The sequence below is a fragment of the Simochromis diagramma genome, unplaced genomic scaffold (assembly GCF_900408965.1).
Source record: "Simochromis diagramma unplaced genomic scaffold, fSimDia1.1 OVJJ01000603.1, whole genome shotgun sequence".
Classification (NCBI taxonomy): domain Eukaryota; kingdom Metazoa; phylum Chordata; class Actinopteri; order Cichliformes; family Cichlidae; genus Simochromis; species Simochromis diagramma.
The window spans coordinates 23,748,871-23,769,727 of NW_024387414.1; the positions used below are offsets into that span (position 1 = coordinate 23,748,871).

Here is a 20,857-nt window from a genome sequence, read left to right on the forward strand (position 1 = left end):
GGGTACTGCTCTTTGATACAGCACCTACAGATGAAGGTGATATGCTTGAAGGACAAGGACGGTTATCATTTTTTCATTTATTCCACAAAATTTCAATAGATGATGTGTTACTATGTGGATACAATTAATAGATCCTTTTCGAAGAAATTACCCCTTTAAAACATTTTTCACAAGTCTCTACAAGTCTCTGACATTGACTGTGCTTCACTTATGAGATGTTAGCAGGTGCTGCCTCTTCAAAACCATTTAATTAGAATTGATAACTTGGCCATTCATAGCCATCGTTTCTTTTGTTCTTGAGCCATTACTTAGGATCATTACCCTGTCCAAAGTCAGCTTACGATTCAACAAAGGATGACCCCGGGTTAAATTTAGCACTCATAACATAATTTCTAGTTGAATCAAATGACTGCAAGTTTTAAAAGTCTGTGACGCTGCCTGTGCAAAGATTCAGAGTTGGTTTAAAGCGGCTCAATTTTGACAAAAAACTATTGTGATCAGTATCTTCATCTTGATTTTTTCACATGATTATTCATTTACCTAACAAGCAATATGGGGTTACTAAACTTTAAAGTAGGCATTTTCATGTGCTTCATTTCCTCCTAACTTTTAACTTAAATGAAGTGCACGAATGAAAAAAAAGGTTCACGTTATATCGAGTTTAACACCTGCCAAGCACTCATTGCCCCCTGCAACTATCTTTGATTCATCTGTCCAGAACACATTATTTTAAAAACGACTGGTTTGCATTATTCCAATCTGTAATTTAGCTTTAATGTTTTTTTTGGCCAACAAAGGCCATTTTTGTGGCACATGTCCAAAATACATCAGATTTGCAAATTTTGTTCTGACTTTAGACTTGTGTGCCTTGACATCATCGACTAAAAGAGTTAGCAGCAGATCCAATCGTTTGAATTTTGAGGGATTCTTATGAGCTTCTTGGATCGTCACATGGTCTTGGAGTTTCAGTGTCTCTCCAGTAGAGCTGAATAACAAAGTCTTAGCTGTGCTTTGGCTGGTTGGTTGGTTTGTTGGTCTTGTTGAATTTGGAGAGGGGACCAATACCGGATCAGATTGGCAGATATTTGAAATCTTAAGGATCACAAACTTTTGAAGATCTTAGTGATTATTTGAAGTGTTTGGGATTAGACTGGATGACTGAATCGTCATCAGGTTCTCTGGCTATTCTAGTTACGACTGCAGCAAGTTCAGCATTTAAACCCATTTAGCAAAAAACGTAGATTTTAATTTGAAATGATGGAAAGCTGCTAGTGCTAGCAAACACTCACTTTGCAAACCAATCTGTTGTTGTGTGAAGCTTTAAATTGTGCTCAATTTTATTTCGGAGTTTTCGGAGTGTTTTCTCAGTTTTACATTCGATTTTTTTTCTTTTTCTTTCTTAGGAAATAAGTTGGCAGGAAAATCACTAAAACAGAGAGCTCTTCTTCTTCTGCCACGATGGCACCACATGCTTTAAACCAAAAGAGATTTAAAGCAGCTAGGCTGTATCTGTCAGATCCTAAGGAGGTATTTATTAGTTGCCCTAATATGAAACACATAATTGTAATCTTTATGGCTTTAAAGGTATCCAAAATTTATATCAATTAATTTTTAACAATTTATTTAAATAATGACGATGGTGCCATTTGCTCAGGAGCATCACTGTTATTTCTTGCCATTGTTTTAAAAAAGTTGCAGTGTTTGCTTGTTCAAGTCTGTTGAAAAATTCAACAGTTTATGAGATGCTATGTTCATCCAGTGCGCCTCTTTTGGTAGAAAAAAACCCCAACATTTGCAGTGTGAAACAGCAACAAACTGGGACTTTGTTTATGAGTTTGTTTGGTTTTTTTGCATTTCTTTGCGACTTAGAGTTTGCAAAATGACAGTAAGCTTAAGCTCTGCTGAATCTCATTTAGGTCTTAACTTCCCTGTTGTTCTGCATGGTCTCCTCCCACCCTGATCTGTGTCTGGTGTTGGCGTCCAGCTGTTCCATCAGCACGACAAGTGGTTCAGGAAACTCCCTCATTGTTCACTGACCAATCGCAAACACACCAGAATGCTGTCAACGAGCATTTTCCACCCAGTGGTTTGCATTTGCCTGCACCTGTGGTTTCGGCCCAGAGGGCATGGGATGCATGAAGGGGGTGGGGGGCAAAATAGGAAGAGGCTGGGCACTGGCGTGGAAAGGAAGTCAGATTTCGGATTAGACTGTCTTTATGTCTGTCGAGATTAAACGTAATAGATTCATTCTGAGTTTCCCTCTTTTTGTTGTGTTTTCCTCAAAATGGATCAGAGGCCAGCTAAGCCTTACTACCCACCCGTATTTGCATTTTCGCAATTTGCATGAACTCATTGGAGCTCGGAGGCAACTTACGGTTGTGTGTGCACATGTGCAGGCATGCGTGCGTTCCTGGCATGTGCTTTGTAATTTGACAAGCAAAATAAAGAACTAGTCCAAACAATCTAATAAACGTGGCCGAAAGAAGCTGCGCCGCATTCCCTGGGTTCTTGGCCCCAAATCACCTGGAAATACAAAGCGTTTATTTTCCAACATTTACTGGAATGTTAAGAAATTACATTCACCGCCCCTCGCTGACTTATCACATGTTGTAACACTGTATCACACTGCAGCTGAGAGCCTACTGAGGAGAGTTACTAGGATAGATGCTCAGTCTGCACTGCAGTGCTTTGCTAGCCTGGGTTGTGAATCTTATCAGGCAGAGTTGTGGTAGTGGATTTTGTGTGTGTGTGTGTGTGTGTGTGTGTGTGTTTGTGAGTTTGTGTGCCTGCGTGTGTGTGTCCAGGCCCCTCTGGAGTCCATTAATCCCAAATCTAACAGACTTACTGCAGAGGCAGCCTTTGATGTGTGCTGAATCCCTCTCTGGAATATTGGATGCTGCTTCCATAATACCCACTTCCCTCTCTCTTGTCAGGAATACATTGTTTTGTTTTTCCCCCCACAACGCTGATATTGTCCGGCAGGACAGGTGGCTGCTGTGTTATGAGTTTGTTTACAATTCAGGTGTGTTTTTAGTGGTTCTGTGATCTGTAATTTTACATCTCTGAGCTCCTTTAATCCCATTCTTATCTTGTGTAAGCCTTCTAATCTTTGACCCTAATCTTAAAGCGTCACATAGAATGGGGCAGTGCAGATTGACAAGAGTTGTTTTTCTCACCTTCAAATTCAATGCATACATTTGTCAGCGAGAGCTGGGGTCCTCCAGCCTTGGGGTTTTCTGTCTTGTGAGTTGAGTCTGAAAGGTATTTATTGTTATATATTTCTATTTATTTGTGTTTTATTGCAGTGGCCTGGACTTGAACCCAGCCTTTTTTAAAGCCTCGCGCTTATAACCCTCTAGTCTCAGGAGTGAAACAGATGGAGAGGCAAAGAAAGTATAAATTAGATAGTGAGATGGAAAACACATTTCTATTTGAAATGATTATCCTCCCCGACGGCTATACTAATAGACTGTTATTGCATTTCCGTCAGTTTCTTTTAATCTAATCATGCTTATAAACAGATGAGTGAGAGTGTTAGTGTTTGCGTATATTCATCCATACAGAGACATAAGCAACCAGTGTCTAGACGGCAAACACCAATTTGGCTGGCGCATGGAGGAACATCAATGCTAAAGTAATGCTGCTGAAACACTAGGCATGTTCTTCTGCATGGAGAGGAGATTGCAGTGACAGACAGAGAGCGATAGGAGGAGGAGGAGGTGGCGCAGCAGAAATAGAGAGGCTGGCAGAGCTCGCTGTTGCTAATACATCCAAAGTGTGTCAGTTAGCTCTCTAAATGTGTTAGGCCCCGGGGCTGAGAAAGCCAACACCATCGACTCAACCTACCGCACTTCACCTTTCCACTTAGCCTCTGTTCAACACCCGCCAATATCCTTGGAGGGGGTGGGATGGTTGGGGGTGTGGGGTTTTTTCCAGTGCTGCTCATTGGCACGACTGATCAGATGACTCGGTGCTAAAGTGTACAGTTTTCCTATTATACATATTAGTCTCATGAGTACACGTCCTGAAGTGCTGAATTTAGAGAAGGTAGGTGGTATGCAGCGTGGCAGGTAGCTTTACAGTTGGTGTGCTTTCACACTTACTTCCCTCCTTTGGCAGCTTCGCTCCAGTGTTCAGCAGGCAGTCGGGGTGTGGGTGATCCCATTTTATGACAGTAAGTCATCATACTATTTTTTATATGACAGATCATGCATACAGAAGAAGTCATTTTAACTTGAATATATGCCATTTATTGTGTAGCTAGTATTAACTTGTGCCATAATATTTAAAAATACATGTAAATGGTGTACATTCCTGAAAAGAAATTACATATATATATATATATATATATACTGTATATAGTGCATATATATTGTGCATGATCTCATATTCTCGTATTGCTGTTCTTCCTACGTCATCATAGTAATGTTAGTTAAGCATCAACATTGCAAATGACCAATGATGTTGTTAACCAGGAAGTTATCACAAGCAAACCCAGCATTTACTGCATTTTATTAATGAATAAAGGAAAAGCTTAAAGTGTTGATCATTTCTTCTAAAAGATTTTTTATATAAATGAGGGCCTTTTTCTCTATGACATCAGAACAACATGACTAATGTTGGTCCTGGACCAACATTATTATGATGATGCAGGAACAACAACAACAACACGGCGATATCAGATACTCCGTATGATGTAACAGCTGATCCATCCCTTATTTATTTCATCATTTACTCCAACATTTTTGCACTCTGGACCTTTGCACGTATAAATAGACAATAACAATATGTAGAGCATATGTCACGCTGATACTGTCCGTATCCGGAGGCAAGTTCCCTGTATGTGTGCGCGTACTTTGCCAGTAAAGCCGATTCTGATTAAAGGAATTGTGATTACACTCGATTAATGTAGACAGACTGACTTTCTGTGCTCCAGTGAGTCAAAGTGGAAGAAAAATGAAAATATTATGCACACTCTAACAAGCAGGCTTGGTCTGTCAGATTAGTCTGTTTGAAAACATCTGAGTGGTGTCATGTCAGGTACGTGATTAAATTCACAATTATTTTTTTTTTGTGGGGGGGTTTTCACCCAGGGGATGCTTTTAGTTCAGCCGAAGTAATGTAAGAGAAATACACATTTTTAAAAGTGTCACTAAGAAATGCGAAATGCTCTGGTTGGTTGGTTTTTCAATTCTGTAGAATTTAGTCTGAGAAAAACGAATGTCAAAGCAAATCACAAGGGTTTGTCCTCCATCGTCATCTAGTAATATTTAAGGCTTCTTGCAAAAATTACGATTAAAAAAATTGTGATTTGCAACACCGATACTCATACTTGGTAATTGAAAAATCTGATAGATCTGCACAAGATGTTCTTCTTTCACACACATTAAACAAATTTCCAAAATATTTATCAAGTATAATTATTTATGAGTTCTTGCTACGACAACATAACAATGCGGTTCAGCTAATATATAATATGTATTGCTGATATTATTGATCAGGCTCTGCTGTTTTACTTGCTAAGGAAACAGTATTGCTAGTAGCAACAACCTGTCGAATATCCACAAGGCTTGCAGAATTTTCCATTTGCCCTTCTTTTGTATGATAATGCATTTTATCTCAGACTTCAGTTGCAAAGCAGAATAGTGCTATCATTTGATATGAGGGAGAACCATGTCCTAATGCAATAGTAAGGTTAGTACTATTCTGCTTTATGCTGTGTGTGTAAGTGTTGTATTACAGTGATGGTTCTGTGGAGACAGAGCGTCAGAAGCACTTTCCCTAATCCTGCTAAAGCAGCACACATGGGAATGATTACTTGCACAAAGCCATGACACTCTGAGTTGTTCAAATCCTTTTGTTCAAAAGAGAGCGACAAACAGAGGGGCAGACAGAGAGCGGGAGACAATAAAAGAAAGTGATTTAATTCAGTAAATGTGACATCATTTTATGTCTAGTTGATCTTCTTGTTGTATGGGTTGCCCGAATGAAGCCTCCACAGTTCTCCGTGTTGTTTTGGGTCGGCTATCAGGACAGGGCCGCGGCGCTTTATTTTTACGCAACAAATCGAGTCAGTTTAAGAAAAGATCCCCCAATTCTAGAGCAATGGAAGTGGATCATTAACGCAGCATGGCTAAAATGTAAAAATTTGTCGGAGGGAAGCACTTCAAAAGACGACCCTATGTGAATTAGAAACAAAAGGTTTCCTTTCATTCTTTCTTTAATAGGGTGTTTTAAACCTGTTTTCTCCTTGGATAGAAACAGGATTTCTGTAATGAGCTGGTGAGTCACTGATTCTCTCGGCTTAATTTTTTTTTTAATTCCCTGCCTCCTCCCTCTTTTTTTTCTCTTTCTCGCTCTCACTTTATTTCTTGTGCTCACTGTCTCTCTAAATGGGCCAAGGCAACTTTCTTTGCCGTCTACTGGGGGAAGGAAGTAGATTAAGGCTGTTAACAGGCAGAAGGATGCTGATCAGCCTTTCTGGTCTCTGCTCTAATGCTCGGTCCATACTGTGCTCTCCTCCTCCTGAGGATCCTGGGCTATAGGCTCCCTTTGAACACATTGCGTTTGTTTTGAACTGGCATGCGGTGGAAGAAGTGCTGTTTAACTGAAAAGCCCATTTGATTCGCACAAATATACCCCAAAACGATTTAAAAGTGTCATGCAGAGACGAAGACAAAAGAAGAGAAAAAATAGAGTGCACTGTCTTCACATCTGCAAACAGTAAGTAGTAGTGAGTAGAAATAAAGCATTGTGCAGGCCTGCTGTGTCTATTTGTGTTGCTTATGAGTGAACATGCTGTGATGCGCACACACAAGGCACACACAAGTACGCTATATTTAGATGACAAACTGCCATAAACCCAGGCTAAAGGGGGAAGAAATAAACAAAAGAGAGAGGGGGGGAGAGAAGCAAGGCGGTCCAGAAGCATCCCCTGTCACGGTGCAATCCCCCATGTCCTAATTACACAGGCTTAGAGGAAACGGAGGATTAGCCACTGATTCACCACGCTTCTCGCCTCATCTTCTAATAAGTTCCTTTCTTGTCTCCTTGCCACCCTTTGTGCCACCCTCCATGTCTTTCTCTCCAGGTAAAGGTAGCAAGATACTATTGACTTGCGGCTTTCTCTCTTTCTTTGTTACATCTTGTCGGCATGCCTGGCTCAGAGAGCATGAGCATGTTTTACTTTCAAACACGTCGCCATAAAGAGTCTTAAAGAGGTGTTTGAAACTATTACTCACCTGTGGATCTGTTTTTGAACATTTATGTAGTTCTACATGCTTTCAATATAAGAAAAAAACATTTAAAGATTATTTATAGTACAATTTCTTTTTACAGATATTTAAAATATTTTTTGTAATCCTGTATTTATATGACTTTATATGGCTAATGCCAAATGCATATTGATAACCCATTGCAGGATGTTTGTGAGGAATTGTCTTTAAAGTCCTCTGGACTCTGGCAACATTAAGATTTTGTTCAATTAACTTATGATAAACACATTGCATTGGAGCTGATTAGTGCAGAGTTGTTGTAGAGTTAGCTTGTATAAACAATGGCTAATGTTCTTCAATGCTATAGATTTTTCAGATTTATTGTTTGCTAGGTATAAATAGCTTAATGACAGTAGGATAGATGTCTGAGGGCTGTTCCTCTCAGACATCTATATCTAATAGCTTCCCTGTGGCTACTCTCCTGAAATTGCTCCACCATTAAAACACTTACAGGGTGAAAGAAAGAGGAGCGATCTATTGCCAGAGGAAATGTGAATTATACAAGGTCTTAAGTCACAGGTTGGAAAGGAAGACTTTTTTTTCGGGGGGTTGGGAGGATTGTCCGTGGAAAGAATCTGTCTTGACTGACCATACAATATTTAGTGAGCGTCTGTGACTGCCGTGAACACAGAATACTCAGAGCTGCTGCATGCTCGATAATATATATTTTTTTCTTTGTTTATTCTGCGGTTAGCCTTCTTTTCCTTTGTTTCTGTGTCTCCAGCATTGAAAATCTCTTATTGAAGAACACGCAGAACTTGGCTGAGCGGGTTTCTCAAACACAACAGTGGGAACTTTGTCACATGTCGAAGATGTGGTTACAGATAAACAACAGTTTGTCTGTTCTCAGCTCTTTTTTGGCTTTGAATAGGTTCCCGTGGCCGTTTATTACTGTGGAACCTGTTCTTCTAGTCTGAGATTTGCCTGTCAACAAACAGAGAAATGCTGACATTCACCTCTTTTTTATCGCACTTGTGCGTAGGCTGACCTTTGCTAACAATTAAGCGGGTGGAAATCTTCAGTAATTGATATTTTTGTCAGGGAGCTCATGGATTGTGTGTGAATTGCAAGTCTAAAACATGTTCTCAAAATGCACTAAATTCAGGGAAGGCTATTCATATTCGAACTGGGTATATTAATCGAGGTTCATTAAAAACCAATCGATATGTCCTCAAGTTGCCTGCACACTGGCACGGGAAAACTCTAAGTGGTCACTCCGCAAGGACGTCAACAGGCACACACATGTGCGCTCACAAGCAGCAGCGGTTATAAAACCACGTAAATCATTTGCAAACACATTTGTATTTATAAGGACTGCATCCCACGTTTTACTGCCCTCATTTCTGCTTTGTGTTAAAGGAAAAGTGCTGTTTGAGCACACCGTGTCATTTAAGCTAAGGAGCATCCGCCTGCCCTCATCTACACAACCCACAGACCCTTCTTGCCACCCACTGCACACAGCAGTGCTTGCTCATCATTGATTGGGCTTTGTGTGTTTGTTTTTGTTTGAATATGAGCTTATGCTCCTCTTCCTCTTCCTCTTGAGTTTTTATCCCTCTCTCTCCCATGCACAAAGACTCTTTCCCCAAGGTGTTCTTTGAACAACTTAGCCAGGCATTAGCTGACGGAGGGACTTGTAGCTCATGAGGGAACGCCTGAAGAGAGGACGTGTTTGATCCTAAGATATCTGCCCTTGATTCTGTCTCTTCTGTGCCAGCCACCCAGTGCTCCCCACCGCCGCTGCCAAGCATTTCTGCCTATAAGTCGGCATTCTTATGCCTCCAACTGAGATAAAATCTATCACGCTGGAGAGGACTACCCTTCTCATTGTGCAAAGTCACCCACTGCACATGAAAAATAAAATCTACTCACTCAACATCTCTAAGGTATGCTTTACATCGACTCCACAATTTAGCAGGAACATAAGTTAAAAAGGAGCAAAAAAGTCTATTTAAACATTCAGCTTGCTCCAAATTACCAATTTATATCACATCACAGGCAAAATTTAGTGTTGTTTTTGGTTTCAAGCAGAGCAGTAGACCGGCGTAAAATGCTGGTCCCCTAGCAAACTGTGATGAGTACACCAAAGCAGCAGTTTCATGGAAATACTATTGTTTTCCAGCCTCTTGAAATTAAGTTGGCAAAATATACTGGCCAACTGTAGAGAACAGCCAACGTTCCCAGCACAGCTTTGTTTTAGATTCATAACAGTATCGGATGCAGTAATTCACTTGAGTAATGTCCTCATTTTCAACACAGAAAAACTGTGCAGCTAAAAAGAAATATAGACTGACTTTAATCTGGAAGAAACTAAAACATAACAGGTCTGTCAACAACTTAAATGACAGAGGCAGCATAAAACCACTTCCACAGATTTTAAATGCATTTACATTAAAATCTATTTCATTAATAATCATTAATTAATACTGCTTTCTTTTATATATAATTTATTTTCTTGTGTGGCCCCTCCAGTCTACCTTGTCAACTGAATTCTTGACAAGATAATGTAGCACAGTCCCAAAGTCTGAAATACTCTATTTAAGTACTGTTTTTGGTCGACCGGCGACCTGAGAAGTCAGATATTTAGCAAACATTAGGCTCAGTCAGAGTGGAGACTCTCTCATCTGTGCAGTCCAAATATTTAGTTACCCTGATTGGCTGAGAATGTGGGAATGTGTGTGCGTGTGGGGTGGGTGGGTGTATACGGATGGATCAGCTGGGCTAGTTAGAACTAGGTGAGGAGATTAAAAGGAAAATGACACACACACATGCACACCTAAACCCACACTGCGAGCTCCCCCAGGTGAACAGGTGCAGTCATGGTCTGTCACAGATGCTCTGCGCGATTCGTCAGCTGCCATTCCTCCTGTCCACCTTGGGTGGTATGGGAGAAATTCACCACAACACAACCGCAAATATACACAAATGCACTGACTGATTTTTTTTTTTTTAGCCTCATAGGCTACTTCTGTAGCTTATAGCGCTGTCTAAAGACTCCCCAGGTGTGACTGTGAGGAAAACGACTGATGAAATTTATGATTTGTAACTTTTTAACAAGTTCTTGAACTTAGGGAGCACTCTAACATGCTATGGATTTTCCCAGTGTTATGTTTTTGCTAGCCGCAGCCTTTGAGTACACCTCCCTCTTGGTTCACCCCTCCCTTCTCAGGAACCACAGTGTGTGACAGTGGGACATTAATCACAGGGCTGGGTAATAAAGCGAGGAGGGATGGGCATGTAGGGCCAGGGGGGCAGGCGTCTGGAGGGAGAAAAGGCTGTTTAGGGAAATCACACCATGCTTTATGACACACACTGATACACAGGCACACTTTTACACTCACAGGTTTCGTTGCACACCCTGTGCACATCATATTGAAAGCATCCAGCCTAAAACTTTGAAAAATTAGTTGAAGAGGAGAGAAAAAAAACAACTCATTATTTAGAGAGATGTGACCATTACCTCTCTATTAGTCACTGCTTTGCCTGCTTGTGTCATGTCATGTGGCCCGGTCCTTGTTAATGAAGTGTTAATTTAGAAAGACTTTCTTTTTGTCAGCAAATGAGAGGGAGGTTTTTGGGTTTTTTTGTAATTTAGAAAGACTCAATAGGTGTTTGCGGCTCATTAAAGAATAACACCTTAACTGCTGCTGTGCTGCTGAGGTGAATGGAAATTTCTGTTAAGCTGAAAATGTGAAACAGTAAAAGAGTGTGAATACATGTGATCGCTTACTAAACGATAGCACGACACAGTTCTTTAATCTACTGGCTGTGTAACTTTTCAGCCTCTTTTTTTTGGTAACATCATCTTCATTCTTTCTTGGCTTTTCACTCTGGAAACTCGATTGTTATTCATGTAGTAGGTTTATGAAATGTAAAGACTCTAATTCAACCATTACTAATAAATCAGCTTTAAATCTTCCTCAAAAGACGTGTTTTTTGCGATAATTCTTTTTTTTTTTTTTTTTTTTTTTTTTGCCTGTCCCGTTTGGCTCTTTTGCCATCAGAATTGTTGTCTAAAGGCAAAGAAAGATGCCCAACGGATTTACTTTACCAAATTGACCATCCCAGCCTTGCTGTAATGGTCCATTTGATTCACCTTTTATTGTTTATTTTATTTTCACTTGCTGAATACGGGACAGACTTGACTGGGGGAAAGAAGGGGAGAAAGAAAGAGGGAAAGAGAAACAGCTGAGAAGAGGGACGGGGGAGAAGGGCAAAAGACAAAAACCAACAGAATGAGCAGAAAAAAAAAATGCATATATCAATCACCTGGATCACCTGCTGAGAAAGAAAAAAGAAAACAAGCAGAAGAGAACAAGAGTAATAGAATAAACGATTGCGATAATTCTTAAATTCTTAAAACTTATTTACAGTACATGGATTTCCTTGGAAAACAAGGCCAAGGACAACATCACAGAGGAATTCAAATTGGTGTTAATAAGTATAAATCAAATACAAATACAAAATGTTCTGTTCTAAATTTGATCAAATGTAGCATAACAAAAAAGGGTAATGGCTAGCTTTCAGTTTAGCTAGCTCTCAGAGAGATTTAATGATGTTGTGGGTTACATGGTGTTACTACTGATCATTAGGTCATTTTAAAGAAAATAAAGTTCCTTCATTCAGCGTTTTTTTTTTCTTTTCACCAAACTTATTATCTTATTCTGGCTCATCTCACAAAACTGATGCTGACAAATAAAACAGTGAACACGAATCATGTACTTATTTGCTTACTTTTGACACATTGTGTCCTTTTGCTATTGCTGAAATATTTCTTAGAGCAGCTTTCTGACTTTTATATCCATTTTAATGTGCTTTTAGCATTGACGATGACTGGCAGCTACAGAGATGTCCTATCAAAGTCACTGTCGCGCATTCTTGAAATTTTGCCCGTAAGTAAGGCAATTAACCCTGCTAAACGTACCAGCTCTGTTTCTCTTTAAGAAAGTATTCACAAGTTTTAAAAAAAAAGGTGTGTGTGGAATTAAACCTTTTTGCTGGCAATAGAGGTATAATACATATCTGATTTCAATAAAGGATTCAGGTCAAGAGTCTACAATATGGCTACAAAGATACAAAAATCAACCCTGCCTGACTTTTGACTTGGAATTTTAATAAGTGTTACAGTCCCACTTTCCCTTGAAGCTGCAGCTGAATCTTACCTCTTCTTTCTAACGATAAGATGTTCTAGTCATCCTACACACTGAGAAATCGCACATTTTTTTGCTAAATATGAGTGGATCACCCTCCTGCCTTTCATGGGTTCCCATTTATTTCACAGACACTGTACTGGCCTTTTTGAGATTTGAATGTAAGATGAAGTCTAAAAATATATATCTCTTTATAATATCAGTGCCTGGTGTTTAGGCTAGTTTTGTAAATGAGTGAACAAAGAAAGATAAAAAAAAATCTCTGTGCATGGTGTAAATATATATTAATATCTTCATTTTTATCTCAAGGTTTTGATTTTACAACAAATATCTAGAATACCGACTTCAAATTGAAGATGCCAAACAAGTGCAGGTATAAAGCGGTGGAGATATAATTCAGGTAATGTGCTTCCTTGATGATTGGCTAATATAAATAGGAAATATTTATACTGCCGTATCAGTTCAGATGAGCAGATTTTCAGTCAATCGGTGTAGCTTATATTGGACCACATAATCGCAAGAGAGAACCTGCTGAGCATGCCCCTGGTGGCCATATCAACACAGGCAAATGTGTCCTTGATCCAGACATCTACTGCCCATCCCAGAGAGCTGGTGAAGCCTAGGTGAAGAAAGTGAGAGAAGGAGAGAGAGAGGGAGTGCGAGATGAATGTCACCTCTGCTCTCATATGTCATATTGGTAGTCATAGATATGAGGAGAACGCCTCAAGGTTGAACGTGCAGCTGAGACATGAATAATCTATCAGAGGATTCCTCCAACTAAACAGAGGGAAATATGTCAAAATGGATTATTTATACTTTAATTTACACGTGTTGAATGGACAATCACGAGACATTGCTGAGGCCAGATGAATTGTTTGTGTCTGGAATTCACACACTGGTTTGTTAACCAAGCGTGGTTACATGTATTCCCTGTACGCTGTAGCTTGGTGATGGATCACAATAACAGCGCGTTGTCATTAGAAAGTGCATTCAGGTTTGTTTTTTTGTTTTTCATGCACAAGCTTTGGACCGAATCGCTTTGACATGTTGTTTATACTTTCTTACCCAAATCACTTTTTGCACAAAACACAGGCACACACTCTCCCATTTCTCAGTGCGTGCAGACGCATGCACTCACCCCCACACTATTTAAATGTAGTCCGTCTCGTACTGGTCTGGCCTCTGCTTTCCAGCTCACCTTATTTCTTCTTCAGATGACTGCTTCAGCATGGGAAATGTCAAGCTCTCTTTGCCAGCACTGTTTGGCTTCTTCAAACATTTGTGAAGTGTTAAGCTCATCTCTACAGCTTAGGAGGGCAGTCTCTTAGGAATCTAGACTGCTGACCCGCAACACAGCAAAGACAGCCTAGCCAAGTGCACTCAAGCACATCCACTCTGCCTGCTCATTCGCATCAACCAAAGATTGTATTAGTCCCAAGTTTGTGGTCTCTAAAGCAGCACTCTCACCGTGCTGCAGAGGTTCATGCATTGCATAATGGAATTGATGGGGGTAGCGTCGCAGCTCTTAACAGCAATGTTGTCTTTTCACATTTAGTTGGAAACAATAGTGGAATGCTGCTCTTAGTAGCCTCATTTTAACTGCAATTAATGTTGCCTTTAAAACAAAGCCAAAGCAAACACTCTCCTTGGTAACAAATTCATCTAAATTCCACCTACCGATTTGCGTTTCAAGAGCTGAAACCACAACAGGCTTGTTAGACGAAGATAAATTACGCTGATTTTTAAAATGTGCTTTGGTTCCAAACTTAGTGTGCAACAATGAAGAAATCAAGGTTTAAATCATTAACAGTCAGCCAGAGAGGTGAAAGAGGTGACAAGCTGTAATGAAAATGAGCAAGAGAGATGGCTATGTTCAATTATTTCTGTCTGCCACCTGTTCTGCTCTCACTTTTACTGGGCTACATAAACAGATATGAAAATCCTGTGACTAGAACTGCCTTGCTTCTCTCCCTGGAGACAGCTGCCTTAGTGTTGCATTTCTGCAAGAAATTGGAAATATGGTGTTTACCATATATGGTTCCACAAACAGAAAGAGGCGCATGGCGTATCTCAAAAGTAATATGCAATTAGCTTGAGCTCTTTAGACGTCTGTGCAAATAACCTTTGTATTATACCGGAGATGGCTGTTAAATTTTCCTGTGTGTTATAACATTTGTGAGATTGCCCCAACCTGTCCCTTTTTAAGTTTATGCGTCTTTAACTAATGGCGTGATAATGTTTTTCAGTCACATTTACAGTATATTTCACGGTCACATCTCATGATGATGGGAAACAAGGACCTATTTGTGTTCATTTTATTTGTGCTCTTGGAACTGTTCAGATATTGTCTTTCTGTGTGTCCTCTTGATTTCGTCCCACCCAGCCAATGGAGAAATTCCATTTAGTATGGGACAACAGATGCTTTTTTTTGGTTGTTTGTTTTGTTTCATTTTTCACATTTTTTTTCACTTATGCCCAAAAGGAGAGGAAAAAAGTGCTTCTTCTTTTATTATTATTCTTTTTAAAACCAAGTTCTGGATCCGTTTGACACAGGCATGAACACTCCCATAATCAGCCAGAGTGTGCATCCTTCTGAATAGAGATGAAAGCGGGGAACACACACACACACTTATACACACATGCGTGCACACGCCAGCAACAAGAGCACACAAATAAACAGGCACAAACACACAGGGAAGAAGCACAAGCCATTTGGCACAGCCTCTCTGTCTAGGGAGGGCTTCAAAGCCCACTGACATGAATTTATGATAACGGCACTATGCCTTTGCCAAACCTCAACTGTTGTTGTTTTTCCTCTTGCTCCCTCCCCATCCTTTCTGTATGCTTTGCCATCCCCTTGATCAGAGCTTTGGAAATTGCTAGCAGGTGTCCCCCAGTCCCCTTGAAAAGCTATGTGTACGTACTATATGTGCATAAGTGCATGTGTTCATGAATATAAGTGTGTGTGCATGTGTGTTTTGATAGGGGGAGCCTGATCGGGCACTTCCTTTTTTGCATCATTTCATTAGGACTGGCTCTAGTTCTAAGACTTAAGGCTCCAACTTCCTGTGCAGCTCAGTTCCATGATACTTCTATGAATCTGCTATCCTCTCCCTGTGTGGTTGTACTCAATTCTGTGCTCACTACTGACATAAAGATCACTTTCTTCTCCGTCCACTCACTCCTTCTCCCTTTTTTTCTCTCTGCAGATGAGGATTGTCTGAACTGTACAGAGGAGTGCCGGGTACTCGGTCATTCTGACCGCTGCTGGATGCCCCAGTTCCCCACTGGAGGAAACCAGGCAGAGGGTATCGACTACCGCAACAATATGTTTGTGCCAGCAGGGATGGAGACTGTGCCAGAGACAGAGACCTACGAGACTGTCAACCCCAATGGCAAGAAAACGTTCTGTACTTTTGGCAAGGAGAGACGTGACCACACCGTCCTGGTTGCCAACGTCAAGCCCTACTTGAAGGCGAAACGTGCTCTCAGCCCACTGCTCCAAGAGGTACCCTCAGCCTCCAGCAGTCCTACCAAGGGCTGCTTCACCATGTCTCCTTGCTCCTCAGTCAAAAGCCCCGCCGACGGGGCCGAAGGCAAACCACCTCCGGCCACCTGCTCTGGTCACTATGGTCCTCCTGATGGTCAGTACCTGTCACCCACCAAACAAACCAGAGAACAGGGGGTCTACCCTTCCTTGCCTCCTTCAGACCCAGTGGCCAAGGTGCTCGCAGAGGCTCGCTCTAGGATCAGCCAAGAGGCAGCAGGTGAAATGGAGTGTGTCCTGGAGCAGGTGGAGCCAGATGCAAGCCGTGACGGAATGGACGCTGACCAGGTGGTGAGAGACATCGACAAACTATTGCAGGACTGCAGGGGAAGTGAAGCCACTGGCACGCTCAGGAAGTGACACAAAGAACTGCAGCAAAAAGAAGTCAAGACGGTAGAGAGAGGAGTAGGGTGCTATTCCACAAACTCTCATACCAAAACTCTCACCAAAACAAACTGAAAAAAGCTTAAATGGCTCTTATGACAGGAGCTCTTTTCACTGTATTTGTTGTAAGAAAACACTGAACATTTAATATATCAGTCATTCAGCACCAGTTTCGGTGCTGAGATCCCTACCAACAGAAAGGAACTTGGTAACAAACATCTGAATTCTTCTGAATTTATAAACTCTTATGTTTTGGATTCCTAAGCAAATTGCAGAGGTTCTCGCCTCAGGCACCTCGCAAGCTTATTATCTAAGTGCCCACCAGCTCATAAGTGTGTTGTTCATGGTCTCGTGAAATCCTACATATTTAAGTGTGTAGGTGGATTTCTGTTATGTGTGATGGACATCAAAAACGATCGAAAAAGGACTATTTATGGTCAGATGTGACAATCGACGCGGACGCAGAAACAAATTCTAATCGTTTTGGGGCAGTCAAAAGACCGAAATCCACAAGCCGACCTTATCCTTTTTGAATTTAATCTAAGTGTTTGGATCCTGTGTCTGAAAAGATTGGTTAATCAGGGGTGTGTTCGCAGGGGTTTGTTATGAACTCGGGGGTCGGAGTGGCTTCAGTGTCCCGCTGAAGGTGAATTATTACCAGTGTAACCATGCTTCACCTGTCATCTGTAGCTACATGTGTAAGCTGTGTCTGTCTCACACCTCTATTTAAATGTTCACGTTGCTGACCGGTGTAGCTGCACGCACACAAGTTTACACACGTGCACTACACTTTGCGCAAACATACGCTGACACACGCACTGATGCCTCACCACACTCAAACAAACACACACACACGCACACATAGACACAAATGCTTAAACACAACTGTCCATCTGTGGAATTGTCCTATACATGTACGTCATCAGCTTTCAGTCCCTTGTGTACGGTGAATTATCATGTGTGTGGCTCTGCCTTAAGGCAAGTTGTTAAAAAAAAAAAAAAAGGGACATTTTTCCTCAACTGTGAAAAGATGATATCTATATGATTATATAGATGACTGTATGTATGAATCCATGTATAGTGTCCAAATATTAACAAAAATATTTATACATTTTGTAAGAAAACAAAAAAAAAAAGACGACGAAATGAGGAAACTAAACGAAATGTGTCCTGGCGTTAAGGTCGAGAGCGGCGTATTAACTGAAAGAACTACAGAGGACACTGCCATTGTTTCGAAGACAAATATCCAAAAATATAAGCGAAGAAGAAAATGTCCCTTCACATTCTCACTATACATAATATCATTATATGTGTAAATGTATCCAATTTAGATGTGTTTACATCAAAAAAATTGACATATTTTTTATTGATTTTACTGCAATTTCTGTGCATTTGAGCCAAATTGTTATGTGTACAAAAGCTATATTGTGTATTTTATTAAATTAATATATAGTTGTGTTGCAATATACTTGGGCTTATATTGTATTTGGCAAAAGTTGCCTTAGTAGCTGTCGAACTCTGTGAGTTTGCTTTAGTTTGGGTTTTATGTTGGTGTTTTCTCTTTTGTTTCGTTTTTTTCCATCTCTATTCTGCATCTTTGCAGGCTGGCTTCAGTGCTTTTGAGATGTCGCCTCTTTTTACCCTGAGATCCAGCTGGATCAGATACAATAACTGTTGAAAGCTTCATGAGCCAGCTGATCTAGAATACGGTTCGAACCAACGACAAAAAGCAACAACCACAAGAAAAAAAAACAGTTCAAATATTTTTGCTGAGCAGATTTTTACAGGGCAGCTATTTTCTTTAACTAGTATACGTATTTTCTGTTCATTATGTTTTTACTTTATCTCCAAAAAAAGAAACCTGCCATATGGAAAGTGGAGTGGTTTCCTTGGTGATCATAAAACTGCCTTACTGTCTCTGCAGAGAGCTTGTTGTATCTGTGGAGCTTGTGACTGCTTATAAAGCCCTGGTCCACCAGAATGTGCATTTTCTATAAAGGACCAAACGAGGTTCTTTTTTCAGCAGTCTGTGTTGTTTATGTATGTACTCAATACCTGTTAGAATTATCATAGTTTGCAGAGAAACTTGACATCTAAAATTCTATCTGAAGTTCTCTTTTTTTTCCTTTTTTTTTGATGTCTTTGCTGTTTAGGTACATGGTTTTATAGAGCCATGTGACTTCGCATTCAGGCTTTCTTAAGAGGAATAAAAAAGATACAGACATTTATTTTTGAAACAATTTTGGCACATTTCGGCCACTCTCTGAAATAATAGCGGGAGGTGCTTTTTCTAATATTCTCTGGTGGTAAAATACGCAGAACAGTAGGCTACTAGATTAGATGTGTTTTGGAAAAATGTGACCACAATCACCAAATGTATGTGGAGATGCAGCCATGAGAGGGAACAGTGACTTGAGATCCATACGACTCCTGGTACGTTTAACACCGGGAAGGGCTGAATGGGAATCTCAACAGCAGATATAACACCCTCAGTCCTGTGAACACATCACATCCGAGTTCTTTTGCTTCCTTTTTCGTAATTGAGATGCATGTTTGGACATTCTCTTGTCAGTCTGCCATTTTGTTGTACCTACTTGCCATGTTTTTTTACATTTTGTGCATTCTACCCTTCATTTGCTTACTTTTCTCCTCCTAAGCCACTGGCTTTCTCGCCTCTGTGGAGCAAAGTATGCGTTGCCTTTTTCTCCTCTCTTTCATCTGCAGAGTATTTGGTTTCGTCTTACCCTTGCTCTTTTTCCTGGGAGATGGCAGAGGCTGTTTTTAGAGAGGGCTTGGAGGATTTTGACAGAGGAAGAAAATATTTATGGCTCTTTTTAAATGAGTTTTTTTCCTCTCTCCTTGTTGTTATCTCTCTCAAATATCTGGATAAATCAAGCAAACCTGACATTCACAACATACAAACAGTTAAAATGTGCTGTTCTACGAGCACGCTACAACTGTGATCCATAAAAAAAGTCTTGTCACACACACACACACACAAAAATAACACCAAGGCACTTCAGCTACACACTGCCTTTTATTTAAATGCTAGCCCCTTGGAGGTAAAGGCTCAAAGAGAGGGCAAAACACTACCCAGACAAATGTGACACTTCCACACTTTTCTTCATGCTTTATTTTTCTTTTTATCTCTTTGTGCTCAGTCTTCATGCTCGAACAAGCTTTCTGTGCATGTGTGTGCGCGTGCAGAATTCACTTTCATGCCTTCATATTTTGACTAAACACTCCTTGATTTCTGTTCCTTCTTTTCGAGAGGTTTAATTCGCCCTTAAATTAAACCGCTTTTGTTGCACTGTCTCTTTCTTTTTTCTTTTTCTTTTTTTTTTTTACTTTGACATTCACTGAACAACAAAGGTCAGAGGTCATCCCAGGATTCTTGAGCCCTGCTGCTGAAAGTGCTGTCCCCTCTAATGGCGTTCCACAGGCCCAGCCACTGTCTGTACGCTCCCAAACGTGAGGGCAAATGGGGAAATGAGCTGGGTTCAGTGGACAGAAGGTATTCTTTAAAGCCATGGCCCCTCTCTCAGGCTTTTTGCTGTTTAATAAAGCAGAGGCTGCTGCTGAGGTCAACACATAGTGGGAGGTGGAGCACAATGTAAGGCCTTTCATTGTTGTCTAATTACACACTGTTGGCATCATACACTGTTAGCAGTGCATTACTGAACTCTAGAGTGGGTTATTTTTGCCCACTTGAGACTGTTGGTTTTATCAAGTGATTAGGACAGGGCCTTGTTGAATGTGGCTAACCACCTCTGGTCTCTGACTCACACCGACGCAGGTGCACATGGACTCAGACAGCCACTGCTTCACACACACAGACAACATGCCTTTTTTTTTTTGGTAGTTACAGCAAGCACCCAATGTTTGTCAGTGTTGTCCCCTCACCCTCCAGGCCCGCACTGATAGCATAGGACTCCACGCTACAATGGGCAGCTGGTGAAAAGACCAGAGACATTCATTTGTATGGATTATTTCAACTGCTATTGTCTAAAGGCTGTGTTCATTGTGATCTATCTGAAAAAAAAAAGAAAAAAAAAAGATGAAAAGTTCAAATAAAAAAAGCAATTACTAATAACGTTTGCTCTTGTCCTTTTATGAGCCGGTTGAGGATTGGTTAGTCGCAGCTTTGTTTTGATTTCCCCTTCGTCTCCCGAGCGATAACCTCGCACGTGCGTCCACGGAGCCAATCTTTTTCTTGTCAAATAGAAATGCATTGTTTACTCAGCGAGTGCCAGATTAGTTTGGAACAGATAAAAGACTTCAGAAATATTTCCAATTGTGTTCTTCAATGTTAAATTCACATGCGCAGAGCAAATCCTACCAAAGTACACACACATAGAAACTTGCTGTGGGCAAATGATCCTCGATTCATTACATTAGTTCACATTTTCACCACATAAAGATTACTGCTCATGCCTCTTTTTCTTTTTTTTTTCTTGAATTGCTTAGAGGCAAACAAATTGGCGGTTGAAATTATGTCTACT

The 20,857-nt window shown here is 40.5% G+C and overlaps 1 protein-coding gene across 2 annotated transcripts in view; it reads left to right on the forward strand.

Moving 5' to 3' along the window:
- The window catches only part of pcdh17 (protocadherin 17), a 65,017-nt gene extending 44,617 nt beyond the window's left edge, over nt 1-20,400 (forward strand). For both annotated transcript variants that reach the window (XM_040010893.1, XM_040010894.1), the window contains exon 5: nt 15,634-20,400. In XM_040010893.1, coding sequence (XP_039866827.1) covers nt 15,634-16,331 — 698 coding nt within the window. In that variant the 3' untranslated portion in view covers nt 16,332-20,400. The remainder of the gene's footprint in view (nt 1-15,633) is intronic.
- Nucleotides 20,401-20,857: the final 457 nt, after the last annotated feature.